Source organism: Oncorhynchus clarkii, chromosome 14 (genome assembly GCF_045791955.1).
Source record: "Oncorhynchus clarkii lewisi isolate Uvic-CL-2024 chromosome 14, UVic_Ocla_1.0, whole genome shotgun sequence".
NCBI lineage: Eukaryota > Metazoa > Chordata > Actinopteri > Salmoniformes > Salmonidae > Oncorhynchus > Oncorhynchus clarkii.
The window spans coordinates 22,283,765-22,304,016 of NC_092160.1; the positions used below are offsets into that span (position 1 = coordinate 22,283,765).

General features: G+C 41.1%; 1 protein-coding gene across 2 annotated transcripts in view; it reads right to left on the bottom strand.

Moving 5' to 3' along the window:
• The window catches only part of LOC139366414 (uncharacterized), a 38,004-nt gene extending 25,391 nt beyond the window's left edge, over nt 1–12,613 (bottom strand). For both annotated transcript variants that reach the window (XM_071103871.1, XM_071103870.1), the window contains exons 1-5: nt 12,270–12,613; nt 3,528–3,572; nt 3,079–3,199; nt 941–1,166; nt 74–312 (exon numbers count right to left, since the gene is read on the bottom strand). In XM_071103871.1, coding sequence (XP_070959972.1) covers nt 74–312; nt 941–1,166; nt 3,079–3,192 — 579 coding nt within the window. In that variant the 5' untranslated portion in view covers nt 3,193–3,199; nt 3,528–3,572; nt 12,270–12,613. The remainder of the gene's footprint in view (nt 1–73; nt 313–940; nt 1,167–3,078; nt 3,200–3,527; nt 3,573–12,269) is intronic.
• Between the last annotated feature and the right edge of the window lie 7,639 nt (nt 12,614–20,252).

The window sequence follows — 20,252 nt, forward strand, 5'->3', positions numbered from 1 at the left end:
GAGGGATTAACTGTTTTTTTAAGGGAATAATGTTGTACTACTCAGTGATCTGCTTAGATAAAATACATCATACCTCATCCCTTTCGATGACAGTCTCATGGTCCCCCATCACCTGCTGTAATACATGTGTGCGCTGCCGATGACCCTCCTGCTCCCTCAGACTAGGACTGAGGTTCAGCTTTGCCTCTGTCAGACTCCTCCTGGCCTCCTCAGTCTCCTTGCTGATCTCCTCCTCAATCCTCCTCTCCCTTTCCTGTCTCTCCTGCCGCCGCTGTTCCTCCTCTCGCCGCTGCTGGTCCTTCTCCTTCTTTGCTTTTTGGGAAAAACGGAACCATCAATAATGTTTAATGCCAAAGCGAGAAGTCTTTGCCCACAAAAAGTAGGTCTATAGTCTAATAGGATGTTAAATCCAGCCTTGATTTAACATCCTAAAGCCTTCTTTTATTAATGCTCTAGGCAACAAATTCAGAGTAAAACATTTATCATTATTTTATCAAACTTGCAAGGACGTTATGTTCACTATTGCAAATGCAAGCCTATTGCTTCGGAGACACGATGTCAGGTCTAAAGAAAGTTGGCCAAATTTTGTCTGTCATTGCGATTATGTGATACTGAAACTATCCATCAATTCACTAGCCAGTGGTTTGGAAGACCATATGCATCCATATGAGTTGAGGAAAACACACAAGCCCCAAATACACAGAGCGCATATATTTGGCTATGGAGCACATTTTGATTGGTCTGTGAGTGGTCAAGCCCTTGACACACCTATTATTCATTTTATTAATCTAAAGACAGCTTTACACTACTGCCAGAATTTTCACCGACAGATATTACCACGGAACTTTAACAATTATTTCTGAAGCGCTTAGATCAACAATTGCATTTGGGTTGTTAAAATAGAGCCCTGAAGGTTTAAAATGAAAAAAATACGACTTACCATAGTTGGGACATGTTTCAACATCAGAATGTGTGCTACAGTGCAGCTCAATGACAGAGCGGTCCAGGCTTTCTCTGATGGTGAACGTTGTGTGTTGATATCCAGAGTAGGGATATGAAAAAGAATTGTGTTGATGATCTCCATATTTCAGAATGAACATACAGCGTTTACCATTCCGATCTGGCCAATATTCTTTTTCCTCCCGAGCCTTCAGTGTGCCACTTTCCTGGAAAAGTAAAGAGGTCTTTATCAATACTATTTGTGGCTTTTGTCTTTGTCATAATTTCTTTCTCTCTGTTGTTTTAGAGACTGGTAAAGGATGAGATGGAGAGGGGGTTGGGCGTATCTTTAGAATTTGTGGTTGTGTGTATTGTTTTCAGCTTCAGTATACTATCGCCAGACTTATGTGGATCTTCATAAATTTCAGTAGCAGCTAGATGCTATTAGCTGAACTAGGCCTAACTTCATTAGCTATACCTCTGAAATTCCAAGGAGTCTACGTGGGCGCTGATGATATGTTTGAATACTGTAAATGAAGAAAAACTAGGCTATATCACAATGACAACCGCGATTACGCGACCAAGTGTATGTGTGTGGGCGGTCATAATGATTGGGAAAAATTATATTACCGAAACACAAAAAGGAAGCTCAATGCAGCGTAAGCCAGACCATTTTGTGCTCAAATTACCCTAGACCAGCAGTTCTCATACCTTTTGAGGTTGAGAGAGAGAATGAGAACTAATTCATCGCGGCCTCCCTCATAATCAGAACTCAACTAAATATTGTGCAAAATATACTTGTGTTAAGGGAATTTTTATCAATGATGACTAATTATGTATACATTTCAATCAGGACTGAATAATCTGAATACTGTTATGTTACTGTACATGTATGAATGTTCTCTCTTGCTCCCTGTAAAGGATATAATGTACTCAAGAGTTTAGAACAATGATGGTCTGTTCCTTGGTACAAATGAATGAACTGTCTAGAATGCTTATCTACACTGACTGACCTTGGCTCTAGGCGAGGAGGGAAGGCTTGAACTATAGGGCCTTTCTACCAGTGTCAAGAAGAGACGGAACATTTAGAAAACGCTGACATCATTTTCAGTTTATAACCTGTGGTAAAATGTGTATGAACTTAGTACTCTCTTGAATTAAAGGCTGTTACTTGACTTTTAAGACCGGGGCTCTGTCCATTCTTATAAAATAAGGGTCTTACACACCCTTATGCATTGACAGAGTTGTTTTGTTTGGTAATTAAAACAGAGGAATTTAGAATTCCTTCAACAACATGACACTGACATCGTACTATGACATTGTTTTTGTTTGTTTGTGCATACATTTTACGACATCATCCCAGTTCACTTGTGTCAATCAAGTCACAAAATAGGTTTAGGCATGCCGCACAACAACACACACACACATTATTATGTCAACAAGCAATCAGCCCTTATAGTACTTGTCAGGAGGAATTCAACCATCAACATCATAGTTGCTCATCAAGGATAGGCCTACTAATTATCAAAGCACAACATTCTCAGTCGACCCGCGCAACAATCAACCATCGTCATATAGTTTGTCCATCTCAATTATAATCAATAATATCATACAGTGGATGCCTAGGCCTATATGCATGCAATGCCTTGTTGCATTTAGTGCTCAAATCTCAGGCCGCTGAACTGTTAGGTGGACAATTATTGTTTTAGGAAAGTAAAAACCAATAAAACAATAGGCTATATAGTTTTGAATATGCTACACATCAAACAGGTTCAGATCCGAACCACCACGGGTCTGTTTTTCCCACAGGCTTTTTCGGAAGTTGTCTCTGTTTAAAAAAATATATATAATAATAATTATGCATATCGGGTCGGGTGGGAAAGCCATGGGTCCAACTTTTTGGACAATGAAGATCTCTAATGTATAGATAAAAGCATATTAACATCGCATTTGATATCCCCCATAAAGCTTACACATTTTGAAGGTCTTCTACACCAAAGCACAAAGTAACTTAATTATTTCAACTATGCCTCAAATGAGAAGACCAGACATCTCCCTCCCACACTATGCTTTGCACTGTGTTTGTGAAAGGGCTATGTGAATTCGGGGTCAGAAAATAAATACAGGTAAATATTTTACCTTCCTCTCTGTGTAAGAGCTATTGGGAAAAGGGTCATCAACATGGGAACCGGAGTAGTGCCAGGTGTAAGGGGTCTCGTTCTTCAATATGATCTTACACCAGCTGGACCCCATGCTCAGGCTGTGGAGGACAAAGACAGATCAAATCAAACTTGAGAGGAGTACTTAACTCAACTCGTTTTATATTTCTCATCATTCCACCATATGTACACTCTTACAAAAAAGGGTTCCAAAGGGGTTCTTTGGCTATCTCCATAGGATAACACTTTTTTGGAACCAAAATGGATTCTTGAATGGGTTCTTGGCTATTGGGACAGCCAAAGAACCCTTTTAGAGAGCACCTTGTATGGTCACAAAATATCAATATTTCGTGCATTAAAGCCTCAAATATCCAATAAGTTTATATTTACTTCCTGGAAAAGTGATTTGATGATGCAAAACAAACTCACCTCACAAAATATCCACTTCGATGTAAATCATACTCTGAGGTGATGCTGAGATGAAAAATAAAAAGTTGTTAAGTCAAAATCATCACCAATGTTCTTTCACGCTGTTATGGGAGCACAGCGTGATGACTCAATCACAATTTATGACATTGTTTGGATGATGTTTGGATCTGTGGCAATCTCGAGGAAGTCCTGGGGTCACTGACACCAGGAGAGGTGTGAACTTTTTTTTTATTGAGGAAATTAATGTTACTGTGTGAATTAAATGTTTGGATTATTTCAAGAGTTCATAAACAGCTACACATTTATATATGTTTTATTGTACTGTAAAGTGCTATGGATTTATTGTTACAGTGGTTCTTCCTGTAAAAGTTGCATTGTACTGCAGCACACCTTGCGGGCTGCCATATAATTCTACGGTATTATATTTAATTGTCAGCCATCATACCATTAATGCTAGTTAGTATTGGCTGTACCAGAGAATTTAAACCCTTTTTTTGTAATAACATAGTATATGAGATTGATTTTAAGAAATGTTGCTTAATTTTTGTATTTTTATTTAAAAAAAATGATACCCCTTTTTTCTCCCCAATTTCGTGCAACTCCCGTACGGACTTGTGCTTTTGGTTTCTCGCCTTCTAAAAACAGAAATAACTATTTTGGTTTTTATAAATATTATTTTGGCCATTACTCAGTTTGCAAATCGCTCACCTTCGGTTATTTGAAAGTGATATCTCAAATATCGTTATCTTTTAAACAAAGCGATTATTATTATTATTAACCATGCATTATAATTATATAAGAGCCCCTTAGATATTGTAAGAATATTTTGAAGTTAATTACACAACGCAGAGGATGTGAGGCCGAGAGGACTAGGATTAACGATCAATAGGAGTTTGGTTTTCAGTTCAACATCTGTTTAGGATCTGTGGGATGTCAGTCTTGAACTCAGAGCTACGTGTGCTACGTTCTGTACATTGAGTCAGGGGCAGGATACCTGTTATTTGGTCATTGGCTCAGTTGTCCTGCAAGGACTTCTGATTGGTCAACCCCAGGCTAGGGTGGGGGGTTAGAAATGGCATCCTGTTCCTTTGTTCAGGTTGGAAAAGCTGAGGACAGGGGAGACTGAACATCTTCCTCCCAGCATAACATCTTGACATCTTTAACATAACATCTATTTTTCTCCACCTGATGTGCTTTGGAATTTGTATTATTGAAGAATAACATAAATTGCTCACAATATTCTCACAGATCAGATTTGCCCTATCGAAAAATGTCCCTTATTTTTAGATATACTGTAGGCCTACCGTAGGCGAGGTGTTGTAGGTCTTATTTCATTTTTATTTAACCTATATTTTACTTCTCCCTTCCCTCTGCGCGGGGTTCTGGGCCGGGAGGGTGGCTTCGGCTCTAGACCAAGCTCAGCTCCCCGCATCTCCATGTCGCCTGGGTTGCGCCCGACCGGATCCATCCCCCCCTTTCCCCGTTAGGCACGGCCACCCCCAATATCAAGGTGCACATGGGCCTATTTATATAATGAATATGAAATCGGAGGGCAGAAAATATTAAATAATAAAGCATTAGAGTTTTAAGAATTGTGTGTGTTCAATATGCTTTAAATGTCACAATGTCACAAATCATTGAAGTTAGAAGCAATAGGATTTGAAGCAATAGCCTACCTGCGTATGGTCAACTATTTCACCACCGTTTCACGCTGCTCTGAGACAAGCATGGGGACTGGTCTTGATAAATCAATGACATTATCCCTAGAACCATTCAAGCTAGATACAGCAAACCAACTTTCACATGTACAGGCTATCCAAACTTATCTACCTGCTTTTTCAACTATAACCAGTCACCACTAGAGGTCGACCGATTATTGGAGGACCAAAAAAAGCCGATACCGATTAATCGGACGATTTTATTTTATTTAAAAAATAAATAAAAAAATGTATTAATGACAATTACAACAATACTGAATTAACACTTATTTTAACTTAATATAATACAATCAATACAAATATATTTAGCCTCAAATAAATAATGAAACATGTTCAATTTGGTTTAAATAATGCAAAAACAAAGTGTTGAAGTAAAAGTGTAATATGTGCCATGTAAGAAAGCTAACGTTTCAGTTCCTTGCTCAGAACATGAGAACATATGAAAGCTGGTGGTTCCTTTTAACATGAGTCTTCAATATTCCCAGGTAAGAAGTTTTAGGTTGTAGTTAATATAGTATCTATAGGACTATTTCTCTCAACACCATTTGTATTTCATATACCTTTGACTATTGGATGTTCTTATAGGCACTATACATCCTCTTTCACCCTTGTGGGGTGAAAGACGTGAATTCATGGTTCCCATCACAATAGCAACCTGTCACATGCTCATCACATTTATAACACATAATATTATATTTTCCACAACTTGGACATCTCGGCTTCTCCCTTCTGCAAACACTTTATACATGGCCAAAAGCTTTACAATGATCACACTGCATTGGTCTTGGGATAAATGCTCATCTCTTTAACATCTATTTCCCACGATACGCCAGATATAACCCCCTTGAGGTGTGCCCTGTTCCTAAGAGAAACACGACACTTCAAACGTATCAAATCACGTGAGCCGCAACACACGTTTCCTCTGTTCCTCAGAAGCACAAAAAATCTAAACAAGCCCGCCTCTAGTGATCCACACAGCCTTCACTCTTCCCAGCACTCTTTCCACCAGTTTGGATATCTCAAATGGATTCCTTAAGATTGGTAATTGGTTCATCTGCTCCTCATTTACAAACTGTACTCCTACAAGATACGAAGTGACATTCTCATCTCTGCACTCTACTTTGCTCCATTTTCCATTCTTTTGGACAATATTCCAATTCTCTTTGATTCTACCGCCATTAGATTCAGAATCCACTTCATCATCATCCGCTTCCGCCATATTTTTCCTCCAAAAAAAACAAACGTTTTACCTATCCGATGGTATCCAGCACAGGTGTAACACATACTGACTAATGAGGTGACACCAATCGGTGCGCCCTAAAATGGTAACGTGCTTTTCATGCTAAAAGTCCAACCTCAAAACATAAATGGAAAAACTTAAATCTGTAACAGTGTCTCTAGTTTGAATGGCTCAAGAGCTACTGTTGGTGAGTTATTTAATGCCAAGAGTCTGCATTTTTGGAAGTTGGTTTGTGTTAATAACTTAAGTAATATAAGCGCTAGAGCGTGCAGATAAAAATAATAAACAGACAAGTACATTTCCTGAAGAAAATGTGGTGTGCATGCTAGCTTGTGAAAGATCGATTGATTGATAGGATAGCCTGAACATGCAATTTTTTGTTTGGTGTCTCTAGCTTGAACGATTCAAGAGACACTGTTAGTGGGTTATTTTATGCAAATGTATATAGTTATAGTGGATAAAAGTTTGTTAGAATCTGAAATTAGGATAACTGGAATATGTGAAAGTTGGCTTGGTGTCTCAAGCTTGAACGGTTGAAGAGTTACTGTTGGTGAGTTATTTATACAAATATATGTAAATGTGTATAGTTAGTTAATTTACACAATTATAGTTGATAAAGGTTTTTAAGAATTGGAAGTTAGGATAGCCTAAACGATTGAAAGTTGGTATGGTAGAATTACCTTTAGTGGGTTATTTTATTGTTAATTTATTCTCATTTATATAGTTATAGTTGATAAAGGTTTTAAAGAATTTGAAGTTAGATTAGCCTGAAAATGTAAGTTGGCTTGGTGTCTCTAGCTCCTATGGTTCAAGAGTTGTAAGTGGACACCCCTTCAAATGAGTGGATTCAGCAATTTCAGCCACACCCATTCCGGACAGGTGTATAAAATCGAGCACACAGCCATGCAATCTCCATAGACAAACATTGGCAGTAGAACAGCCCGTGCTGAAGAGGTCAGTGATTTTCAACGTGGCACCGTCATAGGATACCACCTTTACAGCAAGTCAGTTCATCAAACTTCTGCCCTGCTAGAGCTGCGCCAGTCAACTGTAAGTACTGTTATTGAAGTGTAAATGCCTAGGAGCAACAACGGCTCAGCCATGAAGTGGTAGGCCACACAAGATCACAGAAAGGGATCAAATCAAATCAATTTTTTTGTCACAGACACATGGTTAGCAGATGCTAATGCGAGTGTAGTGAAATGCTTGGGCTTCTAGTTCCAACAATGCAGTAATAACCAACTACCTTATACACACAAGTGTAAAGGGATGAAGAATATGTACATACAAATATATGAATGAGTGATGGTACAGAATGGCATAGGCAAGATGCAGTAGATGGTATCGAGTACAGTATATACATATGAGATGAGTGATGTAGTGTATGTAAACATATTAAGTGCCATTTTTTAAAGTGGCTAGTGATATTTTTTATTTTATTTTTTATTTCACCTTTATTTAACCAGGTAGGCTAGTTGAGAACAAGTTCTCATTTGCAACTGCGACCTGGCCAAGTTAAAGCATAGTAGTGTGAACAGACAACACAAAGTTACACATGGAGTAAGTGAACAATTAACAAGTCAATAACACAGTAGAAAAATAAAAAAAAGGGGAGTCTATATACATTGTGTGCAAAAGGCATGAGGAGGTAGGCGAATAATTACAATTTTGCAGATTAATAACACTGGAGTGATGTAGTGGCTAGTGATACATTTTTTTACATCAATTTTTCCATTATTAAAGTGGCTGGAGTTGAGTCAGTATGTTGGCAGCAGCCACTTAATGTTAGTGGTGGCTTTTTAACATTCTGATGGCCTTGAGATAGAAGCTGTTTTTCAGTCTCTCGGTCCCTGCTTTGATGCACCTGTACTGACCTCGCCTTATGAATGATAGCGGGTGAACAGGCAGTGGCTTGGGTGGTTGATGTCCTTGATGATCTTTATGGCCTTCCTGTGACATCGGGTGGTGTAGGTGTCCTGGATGGCAGGTAGTTTGCCCCCAGTGTTGCGTTGTGCAGACCTCACTACCCTCTGGAGAGCCTTACGGTTGTGGGCGGAGCAGTTGCCGTACCAGGCGGTGATACAATGTAAAAGATGTAAAAGTTTGTGAGTGCTTTTGGTGACAAGCCAAATTTCTTCGGCCTCCTGAGGTTGAAGAGGTGCTGCTGCGCCTTCTTCACCACGCTGTCTGTGTGGGTGGACCAATTCAGTTTGTCCGTGATGTGTACGCTGAGGAACTTAAAACTTACTACCCTCTACACTACTGTCCCGTCGATGTGGATAGGGGTGTGTGGATAGGGGAGTGCTCCCTCTGCTGTTTCCTGAAGTCCACGATCATCTCCTTTGTTTTGTTGACGTTGAGTGTGAGGCTATTTTCCTGACACCACACTCCGAGAGCCCTCACCTCCTCCCTGTAGGCCGTCTCATCGTTGTTGGCAATCAATAGAGGTCGACCGATTAATTGGAATGGGCGATTAATTAGGGCCAATTTCAAGTTTTCATAACAATCGGAAACCAATTTTGTTTTTACACCTTTATTTAACTAGGCAAGCAAGTTAAGAACACATTCTTATTTTCAATGACGGCCTAGGAACGATGGGTTAACTGCCTCGTTCAGAGTCAGAACTACAGATTTTGACCTTGTCAGCTCGGGGGATCCAATCTTGCAACCTTACAGTTAACTAGTCCAATGCTATAACCACCTGCCTCTCGTTGCAGTAAGCCAAGGTAAGTTGCTAGCTAGCATTAAACTTACCTTATAAAAAACAATCAATCATAATCACTAGTTAACTACACATGATTGATGATATTACTAGTTTATCTAGTGTGTCCTGCGTTGCATATAATCTGACTGAGCATGTATCTGACTGAGCGGTGGTAGGCAGCAGCAGGCTTGTAAGCATTCATTCAAACAGCACTTTCGTGCGTTTTGCCGGCAGCTCTTCGTTGTGCATCAAGCATTGCGCTGTTTATGACTTCAAGCCTATCAACTCCCGAGATGAGGCTGGTGTAACCGATGTGAACTGGTTAACTAGTTAGCGGGTGCGCACTAATAGCGTTCAAACGTCACTCGCTCTGAGACTTGGAGTGGTTGTTCCCCTTGCTCTGCATGGGTAACGCTGCTTCGAGGGTGGCTGTCATTGTGTTCCTGGTTCAAGCCCAGGGAGGAGCGAGGAGAGGGACGTAAGCTATACTGTTCCATTGGCAATACTATAGTGCCTATAAGAACATACAATAGTCAAAGGTTAATGAAATACAAATGGTATAGAGGGAAATAGTCCTATAATTCCTATAATAACTACAACCTAAAACTTCTTACCTGGGAATATTGAAGACTCATGTTAATATGTTCTCATATGTTTTCATGTTCTGAGCAAGGAACTGAAACGTTAGCTTTCTTACATGGCACATATTGCAATTTTACTTTCTTCTCCAACACTTTGTTTTTGCATTATTTGAACCAAATTGAACATGTTTCATTATTTATTTGAGACTAAATTGATTTTATTGATGTATGCTATTAAGTTAAAATAAGTGTTAATTCAGTATTGTTGTAATTGTCATTATTACAAATACATAAAAAGTTTTTTGTAATTAATTTTTTTTAAATAATAATTAAAAAATATATATTTAAAAAATAATAAAAATCGGCTGATTAATTGGTATCTGCTTTTTTGGTCCTCCAATAATAGGCATCAGCGTTGAAAAATCATAATCGGTCGACCTCTAGTAATCAAGCCTACCACTGTAGTGTCGTCTGCAAACTTTATGATTGTGTTGGAGGCGTGCAAGGCCACACAGTCGTGGGTGAACAGGGAGTACAGGATCACCGAGTGCTGAAGCGCACAGCACGTACCAATCATCTGTTCTCGGTTGCAACACTTACTACCGAGTTCTAAACTGCCTCTGGAAGCAACTTCAGCACAATAACTGTTCGTTGGGAGCTTCATGAAATGAGTTTCCATGGCCGAGCAACCGCACACAAGCCTAAGATCACCATGCGCAATGACAAGCAGGCTAGAGCAGTGGATACACATTCTCTGGAGTGATGAATCAAGGTTTGGCGGATGCCAGGAGAACGCTACCTGCCCCAATGCATAGTGCCAACTGTAAAGTTTGGTGGAGGAGGAATAATGGTCTGTGGCTGTTTTTCATGGTTCAGGCTAGGCCCCTTAGTTCCAGTGAAGCTGAATATTAACGCTATAGCATACAATGACATTCTAGACAATTCTGTGCCTCCAACTTTGTGGCAACAGTTTGAGGAAGGCCCTTTCCTGTTTCAGCATGACGGTGCCCACTTGACCAAAGCGAGGTCCATACAGAAATGGTTTGTCGAGATCGGTGTGGAATAACTTGACTGGTCTGCACAGAGCCCTGACCTCAACCCCAACGAACACCTTTGGGATGAATTGGAACGTCGACTGCGGGCCAGGCCTAATCTCCCAATTATCAGTGCCCGACCTCAGTAATGCTCTTGTGGCTAAATGGAAGCAAGTCCCGCAGCAATGTTTCAACATCTAGTGGAAAGCCTTCCCAAAAGAGTGGCGGCTGTTAAGGCAGCAAAGTGGGGACCAACTCCATTATAATGTCCATAACTTTGGAATGAGATGTTTGACGAGCAGGTGTCCACCTACTTTTGGTCAGGTAGTGTATGTCTCTACCCTGTGAACATTCCCAAGTTGGTTTGAGGTGTCTAGGTCACATGGTCAAGGAGCTATTGAGTTAAGGGATTTTTTAAAAATACAGTGAACTCGGAAAGTATTCAGACCAACTTTTTCCACATTTTGTTACTTTAGTCTTATTCTAAGATGGATTTTTTTTGTAATTCCATCAATCTACACACAATACCCCATAATGACAAAGCAAAAACAGTTTTTTTATGTTTGCTAATTTATTAAACATATAAAACAGAAATAACTTATTTACATAAGTAATCAGTCCCTTTGCTATGAGACTCGAAATTGAGCTCAGGTGCATCCTGTTTCCATTGAGTCCACCTGTGGTAAATTCAATTGATTGGACATGACTTGGAAAGGCACACACCAGTCTATGTAAGGTCGCACAGTTGACAGTGCATGTCAGAGCAAAAACCAAGCCACATTTTATTTTTTTTAATCCATTTTAGAATAAGGCTATAACGTAACAAAATGTGGAAAAAGTCAACAGTCCGAATGCACTGTATATTTAGAACCAAATACTTTTAGACTTTTACTCAAGTAGTATTTTACTGGGTGACTTTCACTTTTACCTGAGTAACTTTCTATTAAGGTATCTCTCTACGCGTTTACTCAAGTATGACAACTGGGTACTTTTTTTTCCATTCTGAAGTTTCGTTTTTGCACACCAGCTTCAAACAATATATAGAATATTTGTGGTTACGAAAAATATTTATACACAATGACTGCTTGTTTTGTCACAAACTGATATTAGGCGAGCTATTCGAATTTTAGCAACCATAGTGCATCTTTAAGTTACCATATGTCTTTTATGTAACCATCCCAAATGTAATATACTTTTGAGTGTACTGAATAAGTTTACTATATGTCTAGTCTATGAGACTAAGCTGACTTCACGGGACAGATATTGTTATCCGGTTTTGTTATTAAACAAAGGTGTGGTTGAAATTATTCTGCCACCGTGTCTTATTTTCTACAAATTCTACAAAGCACACATTCACTCCATCTAACATCGAATACCTTTTTAAGGAGAGTAGGCCTATTATAACACTATGTCCACATAACGATATCATCAACTATATGAATATACACAACAATCGTCGTCTTACCGTTTCTCTTGCTCAACAGAAGCAGCGTCTATGAATATTCGGTCGTCGAAAGACTTACTTTCGTTTGCTCAACTCATTTACATATCCGGCTATTCCTCCTGTGTAGATGCATAGTGCGGGATCCTTGGGCCGAGCCTACCCCAAGTGGAGTGTATTCATGATTGCCAAATAACCAATAAAAAATAAGCATATAAAATAATATAACTTTCGCTTCTGTTTTTCATGATTGTTCTTCAATTCGCAAGTGGCTGAATGTACTTTATCTCACCGGAGAAAGCATCAGAGTGAGCGAAACAGCACCGCTCTGTCTCAGTACAGTATGTGTAACCCATCTATCTGATACTGTCTGGTCAAAAAGAGTACTGTATGACATTGTTGCCGCCCCTATCATTGAATGCAAGGAAAGGCAGCGAGCATGTTGATCCAAAAATTATAAAAGAATAGCTAATCAGTGTTGAGCTAAACCAAAGATTATGGATATACTGACAAGATACTTGTTTCTCTGCCCTAACAATGTGAGTCCTTGCCCACAAAGCAGCACTGCGGGCATTCAAGCTCCCACCTATCCTTTCTTTGGCTTGGTGAATCCGACGGAACATTGAAAGTGATGCATTTACCTTCCGAGTCACTGTCAAGAACAGACCCATTACAAGAAGAGCTATTCTCTCAACTGTCAGCTCTATTTATGATTCATTAGGTTTCCTCGCCCTATTCATATTAAAGGCAAAGCAAATTCTTCAAGAGCTCTGCAAGCTAAAGTGTAGATGGGACCAAGTCCTCCCTGAAGAACATTCTATTTCATGGAAGAGATGGCTCTCAGAGCTGGACCAGCTGTATGGTGTATGATGCCAAGACCGCACAGCTGCATAACTTTGGTGACACAAGTGAACAAGATTATGGCACAGCAAGCTACCTTAGGTTCACAAACGGTATGGAAAAGGTCCACATCGCATTCCTACTCGTGAAATCAAGGGTGACTCCACTCTAGCAGATGACGATCCCCAGACTTGTACTTGACAAGTTCAAACTGACGTTTGGAAAAGAAAGTCTGTCTGTGGATGACCTAGATGAAGCAGAAAAGGTCATCATTCGATTTGATTAATGACAGCACTTTAAACAATAAATTGCACTAGTTGTGAAAGGAAAACAATGTGCCAAGAGAAGCGGCGCACTTCAGTCTCCACTCATAACTTCAGTACTGGTGACCTTGTTGTCATCATCGATGACACCGCCCAAGGAACTCTTGACTAATGGGGTGTGTGGTGGAGGCGTTGCCAGGGGCCAAAGATCTTGTCGGGAGCGGTTAAGACCAAGACCAATATCATACAGAGACCTATCAATAAACTTTGTCTGCTCCTTGAGGCGGCTGAGTGAGACACACATACATACATACATACATACATACATAAACTCAGGAAAAAAAGAAATGTCCTCACTGTCAACTGCATTTATTTTCAGCAAACTTAACATGTGTAAATATTTGTATGAACATAAGATTCAACAACTGAGACATAAACTGAATAAGTTCCACAGACATGTGACTAACAGAAATGGAATAATGTGTCCCTGAACAAAGGGGGATCAAAAGTTACAGTCAGTATCTGGTGTGGCCACCAGCTGCATTAAATACTACAGTGCATCTCTTCCTCATTGACTGAACCAGATTTGCCAGTTATTGCTGTGAGATGTTACCCCACTCTTCCACCAAGGTACCTGCAATTTCCCGGCTTTCTGGGGGGAATGGCCCTAGCCCTCACCCTCCTATTCAACAGGTCCCAGACGTGCTCAATGGGATTGAGATCCGGGCTCTTCACTGGCCATGGCAGAACACTGACATTCCTGTCTTGTAGAAAATCACGCACAGAATGAGCAGTATGGCTGGTAGCATTGTCATGCTGGAGGGTCATGTCAGGATGAGCCTGCAGGAAGGGTACCACATGAGGGAGGACAGCGTTGAGATTGCCTGCAATGACACCAAGCTCAGTCCGATGATGCTGTGACACACCGCACCAGGACCATGACAGACCCTCCACCTCCAAATCGATCCCGCTCCAGAGTACAGGCCTCGGTGTAACGCTCATTCCTTCGATGATAAACATGAATCCGACCATCACCCCTGGTGAGACAAAACCCTGACTCGTCAGTGAAGAGGACTTTTTGCCAGTCCTGTCTGGTCCAGCGACGGTGGGTTTGTCTGTGCCTTACCAACAGGCCTACAAGCCCTCAGTCCAGCCTCTCTCCTCCTATTGCGGACAGTCTGAGCACTGATGGAGGGATTGTTCCTGGTGTAACTCGGGAAGTTGTTGTTGCCATCCTGTACCTATCCCGCAGGTGTGATGTTCGGATGTACGGATCCTGTGCAGGTGTTGTTACACGTGGTCTGCCACTGCGAGGACGATCAGCTGCCTGTCCTGTCTCCCTGTAGCGCTGTCTTAGGCTTCTCACAGTACTGACATTGCAATTTATTGCCCTGGCCACATCTGCAGTCCTCATGCCTCCTTGCAGCATGCCTACGGCACGTATGAGCAGGGACCCTGGGCATCTTTCTTTTGGTGTTTTTCAGAGTCAGAGTCAGTAGAAAGGCCTCTTTAGTGTCCTAAGTTTTCATAACTGTGACCTTAATTGCCTACTGTCTGTAAGCTGTTAGTGTCTTAACGACCGTCCCATGTTCATGAATTGTTTATGGTTCATTGAACAAGCATGGGAAACAGTGTTTAAACCCTTTACAATGAAGATCTGTAAAGTTATTTGGATTTTATGAATTGTCTTTGAAAGACAGGGTAATGAAAAAAGGACATTACTTTTTTTGCTGAGTTTATGTATTTCGTGAAGCTAATAACATTTACTCTATTACTGTGTAACTCCGGTAGGGCAACATCTGAAAAATAGCGCACTTGGTAGTGCATACCGGTGCTGTAAGCTGTTAGTGTCTTAACAACCATTGAACAGGTGCATGTTCATTAATTGTTTATGGTTCATTGAACAAGCATGGGAAACCGTGTTTAAACCCTTTACAATGAAGTTATCTTTGAAAGACAGGGTCCTGAAAAAGGGATGTTTCTTTTTTTGCTGAGTTTAGTTGACTAATTTAAAATGTTTGTGGTTTATTTTTACCAAAATACAGTACTACAAATATTGCATTATTTGTGTAGTACAGGCCTGGCTACATTACATTCCCATCGTTGAATACATTATTGATGACTGACCTTTAGTGTCAAGCCCTGATCTGTTTCACCTGTCCTTGTGCTTTTCTCCACCCCCTCCAGGTGTCGCCCATCTTCCCCATTATCGCCTGTGTATTTATACCTGTGTTTTCTGTCTGTCTGTTGCCAGTTCGTCTTGTTTGTTCAAGTCTACCAGCGTTTTGTTTCTGCACCTGATTTACCCTAGTCTCTCTCGCCCTCCTGGTTTTTGACCTTTGCCTGACCCTGTACCCACCTGCCTGACCACTGCCTGTTCCTGAGTCTGCCTGCCATCCTGTACCTTTGCGCCACCTCTGGGTTACCAACCTCTGCTTGACCTGAGCCTGCCTGTCATCCTGTACCTTGGCCTCTGCTCTGGATTATCAACCCCTGTATGCCTTGACCTTTCAATTGCTTGCTCCTGTGGTTACAATAAACATTGCTACTTCAAACCGTCTGCACTTGGGTCTTACCTTGATTCCTGATATTTAGAAGCAAGATAATATACACAGTGAGTAGATATCAGGTAGATCCCAGTGGAAAGTCAGATGTTTTAGGTTGATGCATTTGAGTTAAAATCCCTCAATAGAAACCTATTTAGGAACCACTTCAAAATGTATGATAGCCTCCACTGAAAAGACTAAGGGGTGGTTTCCTGGACACAGATTAAGCCCATGTTGCACATAGGGATGTGTGAAACTTACTCCTTAGCCTGAAGTGTCCCCACTTGCCCCACCGAACAGCTAATGTACACTCAGATCATGCATGTTGTAAGCAATTTACCACACGTTACAATGACTTTACTGCCAGCTACGCTATACAGTAAACAGTCCAGTCAGAAAATGAAAAGTAGATTGCCTACATAGAGTAACCTGCTGTACACTGTAGGAAACATACCTTTCCCTGTCAGCAGTGTAAACGTATGAGTCTGTGGATACCTACACCTCCGCAGGCATCCTATTTCCTTCGAAGGTGCACTATTTTTTTCACTCTGAGCCACTCTGCTTTCCCCATTAGAGGTTACACTGCCGTGCGTCCCAAGTATTTTTGGAGTACACAGTGTGTGGAATGGTGCGACACATTTAGAGTTTCAGGACAGCACAAACCTCATGTCCACTGTGATTCACAGTAAATGTTTTGTATCCTAGCAACAACACCCAAGAAGTGCTCTGATCATGCCTGTAGGCATCCGTGCAAAACAGTGGAGAGGGCTTACTTCCTATGAACTGATGAGCAAATGTTTACATGCAATCAAATGTTGTCTTTTATTGATTCACACAAGCCCACGTTGGTGCATCACAGAGAGAACGGTGTTTCTAATCGCCTGAGGATATGTTTACTAGAATCCAGGAGAAATGGATCCTATTCAGAAGATTAATCCAATCAGGCAAATGGTGATTGAATGGTTATTTTAGACATGAGTAGCTGTGGGTCCCTATATACCAGGACATTGTTGTTGATTGTGTCTTGATTGCTATATTCCCTCCAGCTGTCACATGGAATAGTATTTTCCATGCAGGTCTAATGCTTTTTAGATTGATCATACATGACTGTTATACAGTTGCAGCTGAGATAACTGTAACTGTCTGTCACAGGGTGAGCTCAAGTTTTCTTCCATCCAATCTCTTAAATGTTCACGATTGAGGGAACTCTTCTCAATACACAAGGCAATACCAGTAGGCATCATAACTTTTTTGACCAAGTTTTTATTTTTATTTCATTTTTTGGTCGGGGGGAGGGGGTACAGGTATGGGCTGCATTTCAAAAGAAAAAAAAAAGTATAAACAGGAAGAAAAAAAATAATAGTGAAGACATCAAAACTATGAAATAACACATATGGAATCATGTAGTAACCAAAAAAAAGTGAAACAAATCAAATTATTTTCGATTTTAGATTCTTCAAAGAAGCCTTGACAGCTTTGCACACTAGCTTCACCTGGAATGCTTTTCCAACAGTCTTGAAGGAGTTCCCGCATATGTTGAGCACTTTTTGGCTGCTTTTCCTTCACTCTGCGGTCCAACTCATCCCAAACCATCTCAATTGGGTTTAGGGTGGGTGATTGTGGAGGCCAGGTCATCTGAGGCAGCACTCCATCACTCTCCTTCTCGGTCAAATAGCCCTTACACAGCCTGGAGGTGTGTTGGGTCATTGTCCTGTTGAAAAATAAATAATAGTCCCACTAAGTGCAAACCAGATGAGATGGTGTATCGCTGCAGAATGCAGTGGCAGCCATGATGGTTAAGTGTGCTTTGAATTCAAAATAAATCACAGACATTGTCACCAGCAAAGCACACACCTCCTCCTCTATGCTTCCCGGAAGCAAAGCACACATGCGGAGATGATCCGTTCATCTACTCTGCATCTGACAAAAAATCTCAAATTTAGACTCCAGACCAAATTTCCACCGGTCTAATGCTTGTGTTTCTTGGCCAAAGCAAGTCTCTTCTTCTTGTAGTGTTTTCTTTGCAGCAATTTGACCACAAAGAACTGATTCACACAGTCTTCTCTGAAAAGTTGATGTTGAGATATATATATATTTTTTTTAACCTTTATTTAACTAGGCAGGTCAGTTAAGAACAAATTCCTGCTCAAGAGCAGAACGACAGATTTGTACCTTGTCAGCTCGGGGATTTGAACTTGCAACCTTCCGGTTACTAGTCCAACACTCTAACCACTAGGCTACCCTACGCCCCATTTCTTGAAGCAGTTATTTGGACTGAAATTTCTGTGGCTGGAAACTCTAATGAACTTATCCTCTGCAGCAGAGATAACTCTGGGTCTTCCTTTCCTCTGGCGGTCCTCATGAGAGCCAGTTTCATCATTGCGCTTGATGGTTTTTGTGAATGCACTTGAAGAAACTTTCAAAGTCCTAGAAATTTCCCGCATTGACTGACCTTCATGTCTTAATAAAGTAATGATGGACTGTCATTTCTCCTTGCATACTTTAGCTGTTCTTGCCATAATATGGACTTGGTCTTTTACCAAATATGGCTATCTTCTGTATACCACCCCCACCCTGTCACAACACAACTGATTGGCTCAAACACATTAAGAAGGAAAGAAATTCCACAAATTAACTTTCACCAAACCTGTTAATTGAAATGCATTCCAGCTAATTAAGCTGGTTGAGAGAATGCCAAGAGTGTTATTCTACAATGTAGAAAATAGTCAAAATAAAGAAAAACCCTGGAATGAGTAGGTGTGTCCAAACCTTTGAATGGTACTATATAAATCAAATCAAATCAAATTGTATTTTGTCACATACACATGGTTACCAGACGTTAATGCGAGTGTAGCGAAATGCTTGTGCTTCTAGTTCGGACAATGCAGTAATAACCAACAAGTAATCTAACCTAACAATTCCACAACTACTACCTTATACACACAAGTGTAAAGGGATGAAGAACATATACATAAAGATATATGAATGAGTGATGGTACAGAACAGCATAGGCAAGATGCAGGAGATGGTATAGAGTACAGTATATACAAATGAGATGAGTAATGTAGGGTATAAAAACATAAAGTGGCATAGTTTAAAGTGGCTAGTGATACATTTTTTACATCAGTTTCCATCAATTTCCATTATTAAAGTGGCTGGAGTTGAGTCGGTATGTTGGCAGCAGCCACTCAATGTTAGTGGTGGCTGTTTAACAGTCTGATGGCCTTGAGATAGAAGCTGTTTTTCAGTCTCTCGGTCCCTGCTTTGATGCACCTGCATGAACTCGCCTTCTGGATGATAGCGGGGTGTACAGGCAGTGGCTCGGGTGGTTCAAAATCAAATCAAATCACATTTATTTATATAGCCCTTTGTACATCAGCTGATATCTCAAAGTGCTGTACAGAAACCCAGCCTAAAACCCCAAACAGCAAGCAATGCAGGTGTAGAAGCACAGTGGCTAGGAAAAACTACATAGAAAGGCCAAAACCTAGGAAGAAACCTAGAGAGGAACCAGGCTATGTGGGGTGGCCAGTCCTCTTCTGCCTGTGCCGGGTGGAGATTATAACAGAAATGGCCAAGATGTTCAAATGTTCATAAATTACCAGCATGGTCCAATAATAATAAGGCAGAACAGTTGAAACTGGAGCAGCAGCACGGCCAGGTGGACTGGGGACAGCAAGGAGTCATCATGTCAGGTAGTCCTGAGGCATGGTCCTAGGGCTCAGGTCCTCCGAGAGAGAGAAAGAAAGAGAGAAAGAGAGAATTAGAGAGAGCACACTTAAATTCACACAGGACACCGAATAGGACAGGAGAAGTACTCCAGATATAACAAACTGACCCTAGCCCCCCGACACATAAACTACTGCAGCATAAATACTGGAGGCTGAGACAGGAGTGGTCAGGAGACACTGTGGCCCCATCCGAGGACACCCCCGGACAGGGCCAAACAGGAAGGATATAACCCCACCCACTTTGCCAAAGCACAGCCCCCACACCACTAGAGGGATATCTTCAACCACCAACTTACCATCCTGAGACAAGGCTGAGTATAGCCCACAAAGATCTCCGCCACGGCACAACCCAAGGGGGGGGGGGCAACCCAGACAGGATGATCACATCAGTGACTCAACCCACTCAGGTGACGCACCCCTCCCAGGGACGGTAAGAGAGAGCCCCAGTAAGCCAGTGACTCAGCCCCTGTAATAGGGTTAGAGGCAGAGAATCCCAGTGGAAAGAGGGGAACCGGCCAGGCAGAGACAGAAAGGGCGGTTCGTTGCTCCAGAGCCTTTCCGTTCACCTTCCCACTCCTGGGCCAGACTATACTCAATCATATGACCTACTGAAGAGATGAGTCTTCA